Source organism: Marmota flaviventris, chromosome 6 (assembly GCF_047511675.1).
Source record: "Marmota flaviventris isolate mMarFla1 chromosome 6, mMarFla1.hap1, whole genome shotgun sequence".
Taxonomy (NCBI): Eukaryota; Metazoa; Chordata; class Mammalia; order Rodentia; family Sciuridae; genus Marmota; species Marmota flaviventris.
Window position 1 is genome coordinate 156,824,738 of NC_092503.1, and position 20,321 is coordinate 156,845,058.

A 20,321-nucleotide genomic window follows, 5' to 3' on the forward strand; every position below is an offset into this window, starting at 1 on the left:
CTCCCCAGGTGCTGATGGGGCTGGAGAGTGGTCACCAGCGCAGGCCCTAATCAAGCGTCCCTCAGTGTAGGGCCCCCACGGCTCTGAACAGTGAGCTGCGGACGGCTTCTTGGTGGACCACTGGGCGCAGGGCACAGGGCAGTGGCATGCCAGGCCCCAGCAGGCCCTCACGCCCACCTGTGCTGTGTACTAGATGTCACCAGCTGGCACCTGACCTGGGCTGGTCCTAGAGAGAGAGCCCGTCCCTGTGGGATCTGACCTGCTCCAGGCAGACGGTATCGGGATTGGGATGGATTTTAGGACATCCTTTGGGTGTCTGCAGAGGGCTGGAGAATCTCCTGGTGCGATTTTGACTCACGCTTCTGTCATACTTTTGGGAACAGAAATGTGAGTAAAAATAGCTCAGTGCTCCCACCCCAGACAAGGACATGAGGGCACAGGAGGGGTGGACGGTTCCCTGGCTGCAAGCTGCTGCATGGCAGAGTGGCCAGCGGGGATCGGCTGACCCCCCTCTAGTGTTTCCTAGGGTCGCTGTGATTCACTGAGTGAAAATACGTGCAGATGAAGAGTCGGGGCCACGTTTATTAATCTGCACTCAAAGCCTTTGACTGAGACTAGATCATCCCTGATGATACATTTCCACCCTATCATTAACTCTTCAGTGACTTTGTGCCTTTTGAAATATTTTTGTTCAACTCTGGAAAGTTACTTTCTATTTTCCTTCCAGTTGTTACCAAATTTATACCACGTTGGTGGTACCTCCTGGGCAGGAGCCGCTGGCCTGATGTCCAGCCCCATTCATGAGACCCTGGAGTCGATGGCTGGGGAAGTCACAAGAGTTGTGGACGAACAGCTCAAGGTGTGTGGTTTGCTGTTTGGAAGTGTGATTTGTTACGCCTTCACTGTGTGTGACAGCCTTCCCCCCTGGGTTTCACAGATGTGGGTGGGTGGGTGCCCGGGTGGGTGCCCTCGCCTGCAGGGGCACATGCAGGAAGGGGTGACTCGGATCTTTTCCATCTTGATTTGTGTTTTGGAGTAACTTCTTGCAGAATGGATTCTAGTGAAATTCAGTTTCTATTTTGCTGGTAAATCTCTCAATATGACAGGTTGTCACTGATAAGGGAATGATTGATCTCTCCTTTGAGGGTGCGACGCGGTTGGCTTGGGAGGGACGTCTTCAGTTACTGCAGTTGGTTAGGAGTGGGAAACCGACAGGAAGTGTACGTACAGCACCTTGGTGCTGGTGTCTGGGGTAGGACAAGTAGGTAGACGGCCATCCTGACCTGGCTCAAAGCCCAGGGAGAGATCTAGAAGGAGTTTCAGGCTCCCAGAGCAGCCCAGATCTGCAGTAGGTTTACTCACCAAAAGTACAGATGAAAAAAAGCTTTGAAATTTTAGTACTTTTGAGTAACCTAAGACTCACCTTGTTCTTTAAGAAATTTCAAAAGAACAGCTACTCCAGAAGAAAATTCACATTCATCAGGTTTTTATTATTCCCGGCCTGACTTTTAAGGATGCCTTTACAAACCTTGCCTCAGTTTCTGAAATCATTTGGTCTGTTTTCTTCTGAGAACCCAGTTGTTGTACCTCGTAGAGATTTGATGTGCAACTCAGTGATAACTTTGCAATCGCCAATTACTCTCTCTGAAAATTAACTTAATGAAGAAGAAATTGTTGTGGATTTTCAGGTGTTTAAGTCCCCGTCTTCTGTAACTGTAGTACTCTTGTGCGTTGTTTTTGTTTTATTAACTGTGGTTATTTTTAACTCATGCTGAGCAGAGACAGAGAGGTAGAAAAGGCCGATTGTTACCTAAGAGCCCATGTATCCTCCATGATGGAGGCTTCCCTACATGTTTAAAACAAAATCAGCTTTTTGGTTATTTCTGACTGTAAAAAGTGAAACTTTTGGGGGGGGAAATATTTACATAATACTGCAAGTGTTTTTAAAAAAAGTAAAAAGTACCAGAAATTTCCAAGATTACATCACTGTTAATAATTTAGTGAATTTCCAGATATCTGTGCCTACATACGTGATTTTATATTTATGCTACTGCTGTAGGTACCAATCACATGGTACAGTCTTGTGATTGCAGTTCTGATGGTGATAGATCATCATCGTTTTCCATGACTATATGGCATTTCATTATATACATGTGACACCATAATTTACTTTCTAATTTCTGATTCTGTTAGGGCAAATTCCTATGATGACCCATTGCTGGTCCCAGTGGTATCGATGATTTCTACTTTCATGCATTTGCAAGGGCTGTCCAGTAGTACGGTTGCTCATGTTGCATACTCAGCGATACTGAGTAGAGCCTGTCATTCTTATTGTTGTAGTGCATTCAGAAAAGTCACATTGTTTCTTTTGAATTTCTTTAATCACTGGGATGCATCATGAAATTTTATTATTTGTTTTTCTTCTATTGTACATTGCCCATTCACACCCTTGCCTTTCTAAAGTATTTGCAAACTTTCTTCCCTAATGGGCACTGACTGGCGGTTAAATTGGCAGGGAAGCTATGGCAGGACCTGTCCATCAGACAGCTGCAGACGGCCAGCTGTTGCACCCGAGTGCTCATCCGCCTGCGTCCCTTTCCTTCCTCCTGCAGAGTGGTGGATGTCCACTGGATAGTTTTTCCTGGGAGGAACTGGAATGCAAATATCTGAAATAAAAGGCATTTGAATTTATAAGACCTAAGAATAGGAACACACCCAGGGCCACCAGTGCTTCCCTGTTCTTAGGCATTCCCTGTGTCCGGATTTGCTTTTTGTCCCCATCACCCCGGTTATTTTCAAGAACCAGAACAGCTTCTCTGGGTGTCTCCCAGGCCCGGGCCCCAGTCCTGAGGGGCCTGTCTTTTCCTGCTCCCTGTTGGCATCATTCCCAGTCCTGCGTTAAGTGCCCTCCCCTTTGGGAACCTCTGTCATGACCATGGCGAAGCCTCAGTGGGAGCTTCCTGGAGTCCTCCTAACTGGGTGCACACTGAGGGTCCCTCGCCTGTGGCTCTGTCTCCCGTCTCTTTCCTTCTCGTTCACCTGACTAATGTGCAGCCCTTTATCGCTCTCTTACAAACTGCTCATTTTCTAATGCATTCTGCGGTCATATGTAACAAACTAGAATAAAAAATAAATTTAGAAGCTGCCTGTTTTTCTATTTGTAATGATTTTGCAATGCATTGGTTTTCTTAAAATTTTGTAAGAAAGATGTATTTTCAGTCCCCCCCCCCCCCCCCCCCCGCCAACACACCGTGCTGGGGATGAAACCCAGGGCCTTGTGCATGCGAGGCAAGCTCTCTACCAACTGAGCTATGTCCCCAGCCCAAGAGAGATGGATTTTCAATATACTTGGTACTCACTGTCTTATCAATACAGTGGTCATGACTCATGTCACGGCTAGTATCAATTTTCATGGTTAAAAAGTCTTTTTTTTTTTTTTTCTATTTTCCAATTTTTCTAAAATTAGCATTTTCTACTATTAAAAGCCAAAGCAGATGGATTACTTTTTAAATTTTGTATTATGGAGAATGGGGAAAGAGCAGCCAGGAGAGTAAGGCCGCAGGGCTGGATCAGAGTTCCTAATTCGCCCCTGCCCAGGGGGCGTGCTGAGCAGATGCTGACAAGTTGCCCCGTGCAGGATCGTCTGGGTGTCCTGAGGCTCGGAGAGGAATCACTTCTGGCTTCCGTGTTTGATCGTTGGCTGTCGTAACCAGTGACGGGCATTTTGAATATTGGATGAGAACATGCTCAAATCGTTCTTTGAGCCATCTTTCAAAAGCATTATTTCAGAAAGCACGAGAAATGGCTAGATCAGCCGCTTCTTCTGCAGGCTGCTGGAGGAGCCAGAGGCGGCATCCTGTTTGCAGAAATCCCTCCTTTGAGAGAGGCGATGCGCTCTGGACTGGCCTGCCTTGGGTGCTTTGAATGACACTCTACTCCCCTTCTCTGTCTTTTGATCCTAGCATTTTTTCCTGGAGCAATAATAGATAAATAAATGGGATTTGAGTGTTTTAACATAAGGAAGCTTTGATTTTTCTCTTCTGCACTTAAGTTTTAGGGTATTTGTTTTGGCTTGGGAAATTCTTGATTCTATTCAGGGCTCTAATGGGGAACTAATTCACTGAAAAATCTCAAATTTACTCAGGATATGAGACTTGAAGGATTTAAGTAGCGTTTGTCAAATATTAACTCAGTTTGGCCAAGGAAAGCCTATGAGTTTTTCTTTTTTCTACACTTTATATTTTCCAAAGGAAGAGGAAGAAGGCTTTCAGAACAGGTGAGAGTGGAGGTTGTATTTGTAATTTGTTTTCTTGTTGCAAGAGTGAACCGGTGGTACTGCATCCTAAGATATGAATCCAATTCATTCCACAGATATTTCCTGAGTACCACTGGTGATTTTCATAATTAAGAAATACAGATCCTTTTAACTGTCATTAGGGAGAAACTTACAAAATGAAACCTGATCATCACCTTTCAAATTCAGGCCCTGTTCTTTGCAAGGTGGAAGGTAGCCAAGTGCAGACTGACAGAAGAGGAAGACGAGGGAAAAGTGAAGGAGCGTGGATTTCCAGAAGAAGGAAAACAGGGAAGAGCTTAGGCAACATTTGAAGTCTGTGGCTGAGAATTTCCAGGACTGACACAGACCTGAGTCTTTTGATTGAGGAAGCATAAGGGAACCCAAGCAGGAGAGAGAAAGGCAGACTTCTGTCTGAACTTCCAGTACTGTTGAGGGGCCTTGAGAAAGTCACTCGCCTCCTCTGAACCAGTTTCCCCATGTATAAAACAGGATGCCCAAGTCTGACTTCACTCAAGGGTCGGTATGTGGATGGAAGGAATCATGGATAGAAGGACCGGAGGTGGGAAGTGCTTTATCCTGTTGGTGGGTGGTGGGTGCAGGTGGGAACTAACTGCAAAAGGCTGTGGAACTAAATGCCCAGGGCAGCTGAGGTTCCTTCTTAGAGGGCCCAGGGCACCTCCATGGATCTGTGAAGCAGAACGAGATGGGGGCAGTAGACAGTCTGCAGACGAGATGCAGGACCCTGCAGACCCCTTGCTAGGTGTGAGTCCACCGTCCACAGCCGTTTCTGGGCAGGGCTGCCCTGGAAGGCAGGCCTCCTCCTCTCCTTCCCGGGGGAGCTCATTCCCCGGGGGTCGGCCCTGCCACGCGGGGGTCTGTTCAGAAAGTTCCTGGGGTGCTAAGGAGCACACGGGCGTGAGACGTGCTGACACCTGGGTCCTTCTTCCCAGGTGTGCTGGGCTGTGTGGACCAGACGCGCTTATGCATGCCATAGAGAAAGAGTTGGTCCTACACTGACGCACGGTGCTCTGGCAGCAGAGTGGCTGGGGGCTCTCATGGGGTAGTGTACTGATCTAGGAATGGTTCAACCAGAGTCACAACAGGGCAGAGCACTGTCAGAATAGGGGTGTTTTTGGAATCAACTCTTCCTCTCCTCCCCCGGGTTCACAAGGCTGGTAAACAGCCGCCTGCTACTCTGCTCTTCCTCCTGCAGGGTTAGGAGAGATCTGTTAGTGGGTGGACGCTTTGCGGGTGAATATGGGGGCAGGTAGACACGGTCCTTCCAATAACTGTGCTGTGTGGGTCCTTGTTCACCCTGGAACAGAAATGGGATCCCAGCCTGGCCTTAAACTAGTTCTTACCAGTGAGGGTCTTGGAAATTAGATGCTTACCACGTCTGTGACAGGTGAGCCTTCACGGTGTGCTGGATGCTCTACCTGGCAGTTTACATAGGTGACAGCATTTCATCCTCAATCACCCTACGAAGTGACAACTTTTCTTTTACTGCCATTTTACGGGCAAGGAAGATAGAACTGAGAGATGACTAAGCCTGCCCCGCACCACGAGCTGGGTGTCACGGTTAGGCCTCACCCTCAACACCACCGTCCTATCCAGTGGGTGTCCGCACACCATCTAGCGTCCCTCAGCTCACATTCTTCAGCTGTAAAGTCCCAGTCACACGCCTAGCTGCCCTGCCCGGCTCCACGTCATCCACGCTGGAAGGATGAAATGTGCAGAAACACTTCTAGACTGTAGTGCTGGGTGAATGTGTTGTGACCATTGCTTCTGGTGCTATTTGTAAACACTAAACGTTTTTGTCTGTTGCTATTTGTGTTGTTTAGTTGTTATTGTAATTATTGTTCTACCTAACACTAAAGTTTTTCTTTAAAAGAGTGAAACTGGCAGTAGTTTTGATGGCTTTGTTTTTTGTTACTGCTGTTTTGATAGAACTCTTGAAGGTTTTGCCCTAATTTGGGGTTTCTGTGATTTGGGAAATCTTGTTGGCAAGCTGATATGGTTTCTAGGTCTGGATTTCCCGTCTGTAAGTTTCTACTCCAGGGCCAGGGAGGGCAGTGTGCTGGGCAGGTTGCTGTCCAGACCCGATGTTTGCATCTTCCCATTTGTGGCCCTGCATGACGCTCAGCTGCCACACCAGAGTCCTTCAGAAGCCACAGTGACGCTTTTATGGTCCTGCCAAGTGTCTGACTTACAGTGACTTCCTGAGATCTGTGATCTCGGCAGTCAGTTCGCCCTGGGCTCTGGACTCCATGTGGCCCTGTCCTCTGGGTACAGTGTCATAGGAGCAGTGCCATCACCCTCGTGTCCCCTGCAGGCCCTGCTAGAGTCCATGGTCGATGCTGCTGAGAACCTCTGCCCCAACGTGATGAAGAGAGCCCACATCCGGCAAGACCTGATTCACGCCAGCACTGAGAAGATCTCCATCCCTCGCACCTTTGTTAAAAATGTGCTGCTGGAGCAGTCTGGGATCGACATCCTGAACAAAATCAGGTAGGCTGGCTGCGTTCGTGAGCAGGACCTGCAGGGTCCAGCCGTCGAGGCAGTGTGAGGTGTTGTGGGCGGAATCCTCCCCAGGCGCTATGCCCAGGCTTGTCTGGTGGGCAGACTGTCTGCAAACGTAGCTGTGCATAGATGCACAGGGTTCATGCATTTCCAACATGAAGGCCACATGTCTGCCTGCATGGCTCAAGAGCATGGTGTTATTGGCTCTCTTTGAGGATTTTATATTGAAAGGGGATGGTACACGTTTGTAACTGCTGGTTTCTGAGAGTCATCTTTTACCTTTCTAAATTGCTAGCTTAAAGATCAAAGAGCTGGCTTTCTATCACCCATCAAGAGAAAGTGCACAGCCTATAGTCAGAGGCCCACTCTGACCATGTCACATTTTCTTTCCGGATTATTTTGGTGGGTCTGTGCTAATGTGCTAATGACGTCTTTGAAGTATTCATATGTCTGTTTGAAAAAGTTTCAAGAATATACCATCATAAAAGCATTCTGCTGTGATTGTTGACAAACCTTCCCGAGCTTCTGCAGAGAGCCATGGAAGACGCTAGCACTCCAAGATAGCACAGCCAGGTCCCATTGTGTTTCTCTGTTGGAGAATCAGAGGGCTAATAGCCAAGCTCCGGAGCATTTAAAATTTTCCATTTTAACCATTTCTGAATATTGATGGGACTATTTTGATGTAGCAAAGATAACAGCTCCTGTCTAGAGAGTTGGGTTGGTGCTGACACATAAAGGTGCTCCAATCTGAAATGGACAAAGTGATGATCTTCACGAAGAGCAGAACAAGTCCGGCCAGACCCACCATCGAGCTCCTGAAGGCGGGCTGAGAACATGGGCACTTGGAGCCCCTGCAGCAACCTGACAGTCTCAGGTCCAAGATGCAGCTGCTGCGTTTGTTTTTTATTTTACACTAAAGCTCCCAGAGCCTTTCAGCTGAATTGTCAGCAGCTAGGAAGACCTGAGAGGGTGTAAAGCGATTTCCAGAAGCCAGGCCTGGTATCGCACGCCTGTGATCCCAGTGGCTCGGGAGGCAGAGGCAGGAGGATACAAGTTCAGGCCAGCCTCCGCCACTTAGTGAAGCCCTAAACAATTCAGCAAGACCCTGAAAATAAGAAAACATAAAAAGGGCTAGGGATGTGGCTTAGTGGCTATGTGTCCCTGGATTCAATCCCTGGTGCCAAAAAGAAAAGAGATTTCCAGAGAGTTTAGGTTGGCAAGTTTAAGAACTCCAACTCCAGCCCTTATGCATTTCTAATATCTGTGGTTTCAGATGTTTTTATTGAAAAGTTGTTTAAGTATTACATATTTAAAATATAAACAGTTAGAATATAAAATACAGTATATCAAATGTCTCCCTTGAAAAGGAAAAACAAAGATACTTTGGCCACCGCTCTTTCCTCATAGTGGGTTCGCCCACCAACACATCCCTCTCAGGGGTCTTTGCTGGGGTATCACATTCTCCTGAAAATGGCAGATTCAGAAGGCTGACACAGGGTGCAGGTCTTCACGTTGGGGAGCACTTCACGTCCGTGGACTCCTTAGTTGGCTTCTTGTCCCACACTGAGCAGAGTGCTGACAGCAGGGTGCTCCTGCGCCTGCAGGTGCACGTTCCTGTGCACACGGGGTGAGCAGCACCCTCCCGCAGAACTCTGCACCCTGAGCAGTCAGGAGGACTGCACTGGCCGCAGGACGACAGACAACCCGAGGTGTGACAAGATCACATTTTTTGGAGTCTGTCTTCCTGGTGCTCCAATCTGAAACAGACAAACCACTCCTTCCCACCTTCAGAGAGTGGGAGACAGAGAGGAAAAGCCCAGGAACTGAGTTTTATGAGGAAGTAAAATTCCCGGGCAGGCCTAAAAAGAATCGGAGGAAATACTTGTTGAAATCAGATTCCCGGCCTCCCCAGGAGGTTGGCGCACTCAGGAACTTGTATTTTGAGTATTTTCGTGTTTTCGATATGGCACCTGGGGGATTCTTACCAGGGGACACTGTGCAGAGGAATAAAGCATCAAATAAACCGAAAAGCTAGTGAGGGCTCCGTCCCTTCATCTTCTGCACGGACGGCTCTCCCTGTCGGCATCCGAGCCTGAGTGCTTCTGTTCTCCTCCCCTCATCAAGATCTTCCTGGAAGAGAAACCGCAAGCCTGACTACTACTGTGAGTTAGAAAGAGCTTTCCCTGTTACGCAAATACCCACCGTTCAACCTCGGCTTCACGATAAATGACTTTATTTTGACAACTTCTTTACCTGCTCTAAAGACGGGCAGATTGCCGACTTCAAAAGAAGGCTGACCCTAAGAGACAGTATTGGACTGTGGGTACTCATCTCTCTGGCACATTTGAATTATTGGGTATTTATAACAACTGTTCAGATGTGCATTAAAGCAGGGCTGTTAAGCCTGGAAACACACATGGAAGTTGAATTCTTAGGAAGACCACATTGTTAAATTAACTAAAATACCAGCTGTAGGACAGAGACCTTAGTGGCCAAGTCTGTTGGCAAAAACTCCAGACCCCTTCTGTTTGGGCAGCTTTCTGAGGTCAGGTAAAAGGCACCCAAACTGAAAATTCTAGTGACCACTGTTCCTAAAAGATAAAGACCCAGTGCATTTGTACCTTTTCATTGTAAGCTGGTCAGTCAAAGCCGAAGCAGTGTAATATGGTACCATTTGAAGGTTTTTTAAAATCCTAACCAAGCCTTAACAAGCCGACTAGGCTTTCCTGATTTGCTGCAGCCTGGGTTTGCTTTTGTTCACATCAGTGGGTGACCTGTGTCTGGTCCACGTGGCTCCCCTCCAGCCCGTCTTTATGCAGATGTCGTTCATTCCCACCATTATGTCTCCAGCTGTGAAGGGAGAGAGGCAGGTTGCAGTGGGTAAAGACGGTCACACCTGGGTGTTTATGGCCGTCCCCAGGCCTATTTTGGGGGCTCCTTCCCCTGTTCACGTTCATACCGTCCCTTTTCAAAGACAGACCTTATCACCACGGGGGTGGAGGACAGGTCTACCCAGCTCAAGGTAAAATGCTCTTCTCCCTTTTGATTTCCACACAGTGAGGTGAAGCTGACAGTGGCCTCCTTCCTGTCGGACCGAATCGTGGACGAGATCCTGGACGCACTGTCTCACTGCCATCACAAGCTGGTGAGTGCTGTGCAGTCTGGGATGGTCTCCGGGCGGGCGGGCCGCCCGCCCGTGTGCGGGTGACGCTTCTTTCCCACACCCACTCCATCACAGCCTGGCAGGCTGAGTTCTGGTTTCCTCCTTCCCCTTCCGCCGGCCCCAGCCATCCTGGAGCGTGTCAGAGTCTCTCTGTTGGGACTGGCAGGGCACAGCAGAAGCCACCAGACCCAGAGACCTCGCTCTTCGTTTAGGATGCAGGTTTTGGTAGGAGATGATGTTGAGGCCAAAGCCTAAAATTCACATTTTTAGTACATTTTAGTACATTTATGTGTGCGGATGTGATCATTTCTGAACGGACTATTCTTGACAACATGGAGGGAAGTGGAACGTTTGGAGTTCAAAGAAAATATGAGAGAAAACTGGGACGGAATCCCAGGATGGATAGGTGCTAAATGCCCGGCAGGTACCTTGGATAGAACCACGATGAAAAAATAAATTTCCTTCAGACTAAGCAAAGCATGGGGACTGCATTTCCAATTTCAGTGCATGTGAAAAGTACATCAGAGAATTCTCATGTGCGGAACTCGAAGTCCTGTGAGACACGGATGAGGGTTTACAGCTGGTTATATCTTGTGTCTCCAAAATATTAGCAACATGGTACAGCAGAAATCTTCCAGGTGATTTATGACAGAGAATTTATGTTTTCTCCAGAGAAAGTATTTCAGGTTAACTGTGTGGGCAGAGACACCCAGTTTTATGGAGGTGAGTTTGGGGGTGATAATAACAGAGAAGAGAAAAAAACAGTTTCTTCTGCATGCAGTAGACAGAAGAGAATAATGTATAAGACTCTCTTCCAAAATCCAGAAGATCAGGCGTCCCTGGCACTGCTCAGATGCTGCCGGGGAATGGGGTTGGCCCACCAGAGAGCGCTTACCAGAGCACCCTGATCCTCAGCTCAGGAGACATCAGGAAACTTCCAGAGCAATTCCACATGGATACAATATCCAAACCACATTTTTTTTTTCAAATTTTTTTTGTTTGTTTTGCTTTATCAACGTGTTGGTTTGTGCCAAACTGGAAACATTTAAAATCCTGATTCATCACCACGTTAAGCCGAAGAAGCTCTTTCCTGGCACAGGGAGGAGACACATCATGCAGTCTCCCAGCGCAGACTTTCCTTTTGTAAAAAATAAGCACAAGTAAAATCCAGAGAATCCACTGTAGAAACAGTTGATTGGTAAACCACCGCTCTAGGAACTGCCTCAAGACGCTTGCTCACGACACAGACCCTGGACACGTATCAGCAAGCGTGTGTGTGACAGCCACCCTCAGGTCTGAAGTGGGCACTTCTTTGTGTTTTCCTTCCTGCAGGAATTTACTCAAAAAGTATTGACATTTTCTTGTCATTTAATTGAAATGAATTGAAAAATAATCGCAGGAGTGCACTTATGTTGTTGTGTTAAATGTCCTCTTGACATTATAATCTCACGTGATAAAACGTGTCCAAGCTGGGATTGTGTGCAGTGCGCTTCAGATACGCTTTCTCCACCTGAAGTCTGGAAGTGCTCTCAGGCTTGGGTCGACCCCTCAGCTGCTCCTCATTGTTTCAGAAGAAGCCAGATTTCTGGTGTCAGATCTGTGCAGCTCTGCAACCTTCTGATTACAGCCCTGCTCATTCCACCTCTTCACATTTAATTCTGATTTATGTTGAAAATATAAAAATGGAAGTAGTAAGTCATATCAAATATGATATTTCTTATATGAAAACTAGCAGTAATGATAATTTTTAAGTGATTTTCTTTTTAGTCTTTTAAAAATACTTAAGGTTGCAATCATTTTATTTGTCTCAGTAGATACTTTTAAGCACTAGACCAAAATAAATCAGGCAATATGAAATTAGATTTCTAGCAAATTAGATACGAGCAAATAAATTAGTAATAGATATAAAGAGTCTCAAATAAAATAAGAAGAACACTACCTATTTTATTGGACCAAGTAGTCCCCTCATTTGTGAAGGGAGGTTTGTAATTTCTTAGAATGGTGACGAAAGGCAGGTGGCTCTGTGTGGCCCTGCTGGGAGCTGCTGTCCTCCAGGGGCCCCCTGCGGCGACTGTGGAGGCCGCGTCAGGCCCCCCCCAACCCCTACCCGCCCTGCCGTAACTGCTGCTGGTGGTCTTCACCCTCCAGGCCGACCATTTCAGCAGACGTGTGCAGACCCTCCCTCAGCAGGAGCCTGTTGAGGCCGAGTTGGCCGAGAAGCCGCCCAAGCGCTCCCTGGTCCCAGTGGAGGACCTGACGGAGGCCGAGCGCTTGGAAGACCTGGACGCCTGCATGGTAAGACACGGCCTGTGGGGCCACCCCATCCCACCCTGGGCCTGCACTGTTGTGTTTTAAAAACTTTCAGTGTTTGAAATCAGAGAAACAACACTCCCCCACCCCACGCAGACATTGGCTCAGAGGCTGCTGGCACCAGGGGTGACAGCCCCTTTCGAGGGGTACAGAGCTCGCCTAGCATGCATCCTGGGAAAACGGTCCCTGAATTGATTAGGAGGAGATTATGTAACTTTATAGATCCTCTGTGATTGGAAAGTGTCTTCAAATGAGGCTCCAAAAGATATGGAGAAGGACGTTTTCCACGAATAAAGTGTGCTGGGCGGCTGTCTCCTTGAGTCGACCGTTTTGTGTCTTTCTCTCTGCTGTAGCTCCCTGTTCTCTTGCTACCACTTGTTGATCCCCTTCACATTTGGATCTCTGGTTCATGCGAGATCCCTTCCCATCCACTAAATTGATGCGCTTGTGAGGCTGAAGCACACGCTGCCATTCACCTCACAGCAGGTCTCCGCTCCTCACCCAAGTGGTGCATCCCGTTGGCTAGAGAACTAGAGCGATCTGATCGTGGACGATTTCACGGCAACAGCTCATTATTTTAAAATTGGTATCACTGTTAAGCTGTCTCTCACTTTATCATGAAGACAGTTATATGAGGTGGACACAGTGGCACATGCCTTTAGTCAGCTACTGGGGACACTGAGGCAGGAGGATCACCATGTTCAAGACCATCTTGGTTGATTTTACAAGACCCTGTCTCAAAATGAAAGATAAAACATGCTGAGAATATAACTCGGGGTAGAGAGCTCGCCTAGCTGCATGAGGCCCTGGGTTTCCCCATCACTGCAAACAGACAACATCAGACAAGACAAACCCCAGACAGCTGTACGTGAGTCTGTTTCGTCTCTGTGTCCAGTGGGCCTTACAAAAATATTCGACTTTAGCAACTCCTCCTAATCTGAGGGCATGCCGTGAGACTGGGTTTGGGTTCTCATATGTCCAGATCTTTCTACATTAGCTTCTGAATTTAGTAAATTTTACTTGCAGCCATTGTTAAGGAATGGTGCTCATTTTTAACTTTCAAAACCAAGGGTCTGGTATGGAGAATATTGTTTTTCCAACTTGAAAGACAATTTAATGCACTTAAGTTCCTTTTATTTCATAAAATACTGTTATCATTTTCTTAAATCCTGTGAATAAAATCCCCATGGGAAGCCCTATCCTCTACCAGGAGAGCAGCAAAGAAAGCCTCCAATAAAATCCAGCATTTCAAGTAAAACTAGAATCACCAGAAAACGCTGAAAAATAATTTCTATGCAACTATATAAGTCTACAAATATATTCAATATGTATGTAGGAGAGTATCTAGTTTTTTAGAACCTCGCTAGTCCAGTTGTCAAATGGGTATTTAGTAAATATGTCAGGTTTTTTTTGCATTTTGAGGCATTGGAAGGCACGCGCTGTATCATCACAAGGTAACTGTTCCCGATGTGAATTGAAAGTGGAACACCAACTGTACCGTGCATGTTCCCTACCAGGATGATTTGTGAGATGGAAAGGGACAATGGGAATGTCGGTTCGGGGCGCGGGGTGCTGGCTGCGGGGGGCTGGCTCCTCTGTGCTAAAGTGGCTTTGGTTTTATAATGCTGCTAGTTAGTAGTAGTTTGGTTTCTCTGACTTTGTTTCTCAAGAGGAAGAGAAAAGTTGTTCCCTTTAACTAGAGCTGTCCGGGTGAGGGTGGAGGAGAGGGGACCTTTCTTAAAGGCAGGAGCAGGGCCACCATCAGCACCTGGGGGAGAGCTGAGCTGCGGGCTGTCTGCAGTGTGGCGGCCCCGACCCAGCAGGCGGGAGGACCTCAGGATCAGGAGGGGCCTTCCCCAGCCCAGAGGGCCAGGATGTAAGCACGAGGCCCTTCCTGAGACGAGCACCCGCTGAACACTGGGGCCACCAGCACCGTGGTCTCACGTGGGTGACAGGGAGACACAGGGCAGATCTCCGGAAAATGACAACAGCAAATACTTAGGCGAGCAGGACTTTTGTTGTGAAAATAGCAATTTTTGTTCTAATATCTTTTTTCTTCATTCCTCTGGAGAGGCTAATAAGTACCTAAGTAGCAGAAAGCTGGAGTTAACTTGCTACTAGTTTAATGAAAGATGATAACTTTTGTGTAAGAGGTGCCAGTCAGTGGATTAGTGCCGTGACAGTCTCCTCTGCACCTGCAGCCTGCCCGTCCGTCCTCAGCCACGCACAGAGAGCACCTATGGGGCTGTTGTCAGTGGGAGGGTCCCTCCTGAAAGGTCTCATTCTGAGCCAGTGTACAACTCTCAGCTCACTGAGAAGTAGACAGAGCCTTAGTTTGGTCTTTTGCAAAAGCCTGCCCTGTCACCTCTCGAAATCAAAATGCAAATCATCAGTTCCTCCCCAACAGCTTTTCCCAAACGTTTTAGTTCAGGGCTCAGCCTTTGTGACCATTTTCTAAGTGGGCGTGAGGGTTTCCCTGAGAAGCATTTCATCCCGAGTGATGGAGGATGTCAGGGCCCAGATGGACTGCTGTGTGGATGACCATCAGCGTCCCATGCGCATGGCCTTCCCACCTGGAGCTAGAGGGCTGGTGGGCTTCCCGGCTGCAGCTGGAGCCTGTGACATTGTTAGGGGAGACGTGTGCTTGTAGCTCAGATAATGTGAAGCTCTCCATAGGGTCTTGCAAAGCCACTGTGACGGGTCACCACCTCTACTTGCTGATGTGGGCATTGGTCCTGGCTCTTGCTCAGGATGGACATGATGTCTACTAACCGCATTTTTGAACATTTCTTTAGCAGAGTTGGTAGAGATTTTGAGTACCTCTTTTTCTTTTCCTGTCCTTGGATTTGTGATCTTCATGCTTTCTCCTCGGTCCAAAAGTCAGGGCCGTTCAGTGCTTAAGTCTCTGTAATGAACTAGTATTACAATCGCAGCAGAGAAGGTTGAGGGCATATGTTAGGCAGATATTCATGTGGATTGGAACTTAAGGATTACCTTCCAGGACTTTGGAACAATGATCTAATCCATATCATTGATTTCTTTGGAAGAAATCCAGGACTTACTCAACTATTAAACATAGGCTGTGTCTACGTGAAACTGAAATAAGGATTTTCATGCAGAGAGCAGTTCATCTGCTTACTGCAATTTCCTAGGAATAGAAATTTAAAAGGCTTGAATTACTATGGAATACGTTTTTGTGAATCCTATCCCCACTGATGAAGCAGCAATTATTTTTCCTTAACAATTTCAACCTCAAACTTCAATGTATAATTTTTGAGCTTTTTAATATAGACTGAAATTTAGCAAAGGTCTAGTTGACTTGGTCTAATACTAATTTTTAACCAGTCTAAACCAATTACTTCATTTTCTGGTACCAACTATTATAAATTGAACAAATCTATTAACAGTGCTACCAAGTACAGACTCTTGTCAGTATGTCTCATTTAAATATTGTCAGAATATCTCATTTAAAGTCAGCTGCACTGATATTAGTACAGAAGGTTGTTCAAATCAGAATTACTGGTTTCTTGTAATTTTATTCAGTGATGTTCTTATTGTTATCTTTAGAAAATGGAGGTATAACTTTTAAAGCACTAGAACGCATATGAAGGATAGTGTATGTTCTTCAAGATTTCTGATCAATTTAGTGACAGCCCTCTGTGCAAATGTAGGGGGCACACCCCACATGTGGGAGAATTCTTCTGGTTCCTTGAGACACAGTCACCTTAATTATTTAGTTTTTAACTAGCATGAAGAGCACTGGCAGAGGCCCTATTCAAGGAATCCCTAGAGATCTGTCATACATGAAATCTCATTAGCTACCCAGGGACACACGGGACCCCGGGGGAGCCCACTTCCTGCCCCCTGGGTATAGATTGCTGGGAGGAGACCCTCGCCTTCCCCTGCAGGGGGCAGAGGGCTGTCCTAGCAGAGCCCTGTACACCAGTGGGAGCCCAGCTGTCCAATGGGAGGTAGGGAGGACCTGAAAAATCCTCTTCATAAAATGATCTGGACCATTAGCCAGCTGTGCTGAGGCAAGGCTTCTGCAACCAGTCTCTGAATTGGGCCTCTGACTTCTGGATTGAAAATAGCAATCTTGTCAGCCAAATTTTGACATGCAACGATAATTATAAAAGATGGTTTGGGTCTTCCTTTATGAGCTAAATTAAACAAATGATACTGCAGCTTTATAAAATAGAAATCATTCTATTAATTGCTGTGTGTGTAACATCAGAGCATATCTCTAAAGAGAAAATGTTTGTAATGGGTTTCAAACTAGCTAAGTCCTTTACAAGCAACCAAAGATTCAGTGACTCCTCCAAATTCAGCCTCACTTTGCAGCGCTGAGGAATCTCCTGTTTTGAGTTGTACCTCAGTGACGTTTTCTCCAGTGAAAGAAGACTCCAAATTATCACATCTTCACAGTTGAAATCAAAGACTGAATCCCTTCTGGGTGAAAGATTTTGTCTTCCGAATTCATATTTAAATTGGGGAGAACACTGTCCTTAGATACTAAGAGATGTACTTGCGCACGTGTGTGTGTTTGTGTGTATGTGTGTGTGTGTGTGAGAGAGAGAGTGTGTTTGTGTGTGTGTGAGAGAGAGAGAGAGAGTGTGTGTGTGTGTGTAGTATGCTTGAGAGAATAGTCCATCCAAAGAGGAAGAAGATGGGGAGTCCTTAAAGTGGACTTGTTAACCAGTGGTGGACAAAGGGAAAGGCTGGACGCAGGTGGCTGCTGGCTCTCAGGAGGGCCCAGGGGAGGCAGAAGTACTTCTTGTTGGTGAAGTCTCAGGTGGTGGTGAGCTCTCTCAAAAGACCCCTGAGCTGAGGACAGAGTAGGCCATTCATTCATTCTATAAATGTTTACTGTCCGTCTGCTGGGTACCGGCACTCCATACATCTCAGTACAAACAGAAGCTGAACCCCTGCATCACCCACTGAGCTTGCTGGTGGACCAGGGAGCTAGCACCCATGTAAATCTGCACATGAATTTGCTTGCATATCGGGAGATATGAGCCCACCACTGAAATGAGGCCAAGGAAGGCTTAAATTCATACAGGATACATCTCCCAACCCTTTGGTCTCAACCCACTGGTCATGAAGTCCTTGTGACACTGTGGCCAAGATAGAAATAAAATAAACTATGAACACACAGTATTGACACCACATGTTTATTTCAGTTATATGAACGTGCATGTGTAAGCTGGGGTGTGACAGATTTCTTATAAGTGGTCACAGTTTTGAAAGTCTGGAAAACATATCATAGCTCCTTAAAGGGCCCCTGCAGAGATGCAAGGCTAGAAGGGGACCTGGTCCCTGCAGTAGCTACCAAGTCTCACCCATTTTACCTGTTTCCTTGAACCCCAACGAATAGCTTTCCTTAAGTGTGCTCTATGGATCTCCATTAAGAACCATTTCAATAAGTATCCCTATAAAACTCACCATGTGTTATTTGTACTCTATGCCATTGTGCTGATCACTGTTCATTTTATCTCAAAATGCCATTGCTGCAAACACATGCAGAAGAAATTGCAGGTCTCTTTTTTTTTTTAATTAGTTGCTCAAAACATTACAATGATCTTGACATATCATTCATTTGATTCAAGTGGGGTATGAATTCTTTTTTTCCCACGTGTACAGATTGCAGTATCACATTGGTTTTACAGCCACGTTTATACATACAGCCATATTAGTGTCTATTGTATTCTGCTACCCTTCCTATTCCCCCCTCCCCTCTCTTCCCCTCCCATCACCTCTCTCTACCCACTCTATGACACCTCTCTCTCTCTCTCTCTCTTTTCTTCCACACACCATCTTATATGTAATTTTGCATAACAGTGGGGGTCTCCTTCCATCTTCTGTGCTATTCCCCTTCTCTCTCCCATTCCCATGCATCTCTCATCCCTATTTAATGGTAATCTTCTCATGCTCTTCCTCCCTGCTCTGTTTTGAGTCGCCCCCCCTTATATCAAAGAAGATATTCGGCACTTGCTCCTTAGGGATTGGCTAGCTTCACTCAGCATAATCTGCTCTAATGGCATCCATTTCCCTGCAAATGCCATGATTTTATTTTTTTAGTGCTGAGTAATATTCCATTGTGTATAAATTCCACATTTTTTTATCCATTCTTCTATTGCAGGTCTTTACCAGGGGTAGTGGAAGTCCTGAGCAGTTTGCTTTATATCCCAAAAATACAGTACACAGGGTCATGACGTGTACCTACCTCTGGTAATGTCAGCTGAAAAGCTCGGCCACTGAATGTGCATTTGACCTAGGAAGAGCGATGGGGCCGGAAGCGCCATACTTTGTCATCTTCAGCGGTGATGACGACACCTCCTTTATGTTTATTTTCTTATTAAAAAAAAAAAACTCTTGGTTCTATATGGACCTAAGCTAATTTTGGGGTTGAAGAGGTTATGCATTAATGAAATGAAAAACTGGATAAGGAGGTTGTTAGGGAAGCACAGGGAAAGGCGCCTTGCCTGGAAGAGGGGCAGAGGCGACGGAAAGGTCTCTAGAGAGTGGTCAGGGCTTCCTGGGGGAGGGACCTGGTGGAGGCGGGGCCTCCTGGAGAAGGGGTGTGGGGGTGTGGCCAGGCTTCTTAGGGCGGAGCTTCCCCTGGAGGGCGTGGTCAGAGGCTCCCTGGGGCGGGGCATTGTCAGGGAGGCTCCTGGGGGCGGGGCATTGCGGGGGCGGGGCCTCCCGGGAGGGCGTGGCCAGGGGCCTCGTAGGAGAAGGTGCTGCGCATCCTGCCTGGCGGCTGGTGCAGGGCTGCGGCTGCGGGGCCGAGGAGAAGGCTCTGAAAGACTGGAAGGAAGATGAGTGAGTAAACAGTGAGCCGCGCACAGGGACCGGAGGGCGTCACAGTAAACTGTGGTTGTCTGGCCGTGTCAGGGGTGGCCGCAGTGAGTGCGGGGAGAGGGTCGCGGGGAGGCGGGAAGGGCCGCCGAGCCGGTCCTGGCTTGCTGGTGTGTGTCCTCGGTGTCTCCAGGCACTGGGAGCCACTGCAGGCCAGGGCGCTGGCAGGAGGGCGGAAAGCCTTCCGTTTTGCCCTCCGGAGGCGGAGTGCTTGCGAGGCCGGGGCAGAGCTCTGCAGTGGGGCTGTGGACGCGGCTCTGGCTGCTAGCCAGGCCTGAGCCGGTGGTCAGCCTTGCCACCCCACGAGGGCCACAGCTCGTGCAGCTCCTGGGGTAGCCTCACCCTGTGAACACGGTGGCCTTAGCTTGTCGTTGCCACTTTCCGTTTTACACTCATGACATTTACCTCAACTCACCTCCACCTGTAGGCTCCGGTATTCAGCTTGTACTTGACGCCTCCAGTTAGATGTCCATCAAGCATCACAAACAGATGGAGTCCCCACCTGGCCTTACTCAGGGCTTCCCCTCCCACTTAATGACGCCAGCTCTGCTCTGCCCACTTGTTGCCAACTCTCCCAGTCAGCCCCAGTCACAAGCCACCGTGGTTCTTGCCTGGACTCCTGAGATAGACTTGTGATGCTTGCTCCTGCCCTCACTGCTATCTCCACGGTCACGCCCTCCTTACTCGGAGCCAGAGGAGCTTTCTGAAGTGGAAGCCAGATCAGTGGTACGCACGTCAAGTCCTCTGACAACTTCCGTGGTACCCAGATGAAATTAGCTTCTTCCTTTTGGTGCCTGAAGTTCACATGATCTGGTGCCATCTCTCTCTCCTTCTAGAATCTAAGCTCCTACTTCTTCCTGGAGCAGGAAAGCCTTTATCCTTTCCCTGGCAGGAGGCTTGGCTCCCACCTCAGCCCTTGTCCCTTCTGTCTGAACGCTCCTCTCCAGAACGTTCCATGGCTCTCTTTGCCCGCTGTTTTGGTCTCATTCCCACGTCCCTTTCTCAGAAACTTTCCTCAGTCCCTGTCACTCTCCCGTATCATCCTGTTTTCTTCTCAGTACTCACCAGGACTTGAGATGATCCTATTTACTGCTCTGGTACTCTTTGTCCCAATCTCCCCACACTAGACCATCGCTTCCTGGCCGGCAGAGACTCTGTCCTGTTGAGCTCGTA

At 47.5% G+C, this 20,321-nt stretch overlaps 1 protein-coding gene across 2 annotated transcripts in view; it reads left to right on the plus strand.

Moving 5' to 3' along the window:
- Positions 1–20,321, plus strand: part of Carmil1 (capping protein regulator and myosin 1 linker 1) — a 236,655-nt gene that overhangs the window by 180,765 nt on the left and 35,569 nt on the right. For both annotated transcript variants that reach the window (XM_027948328.3, XM_071613725.1), the window contains 4 exons: positions 728–859; positions 6,630–6,805; positions 9,875–9,962; positions 12,129–12,275. In XM_027948328.3, coding sequence (XP_027804129.2) covers positions 728–859; positions 6,630–6,805; positions 9,875–9,962; positions 12,129–12,275 — 543 coding nt within the window. The remainder of the gene's footprint in view (positions 1–727; positions 860–6,629; positions 6,806–9,874; positions 9,963–12,128; positions 12,276–20,321) is intronic.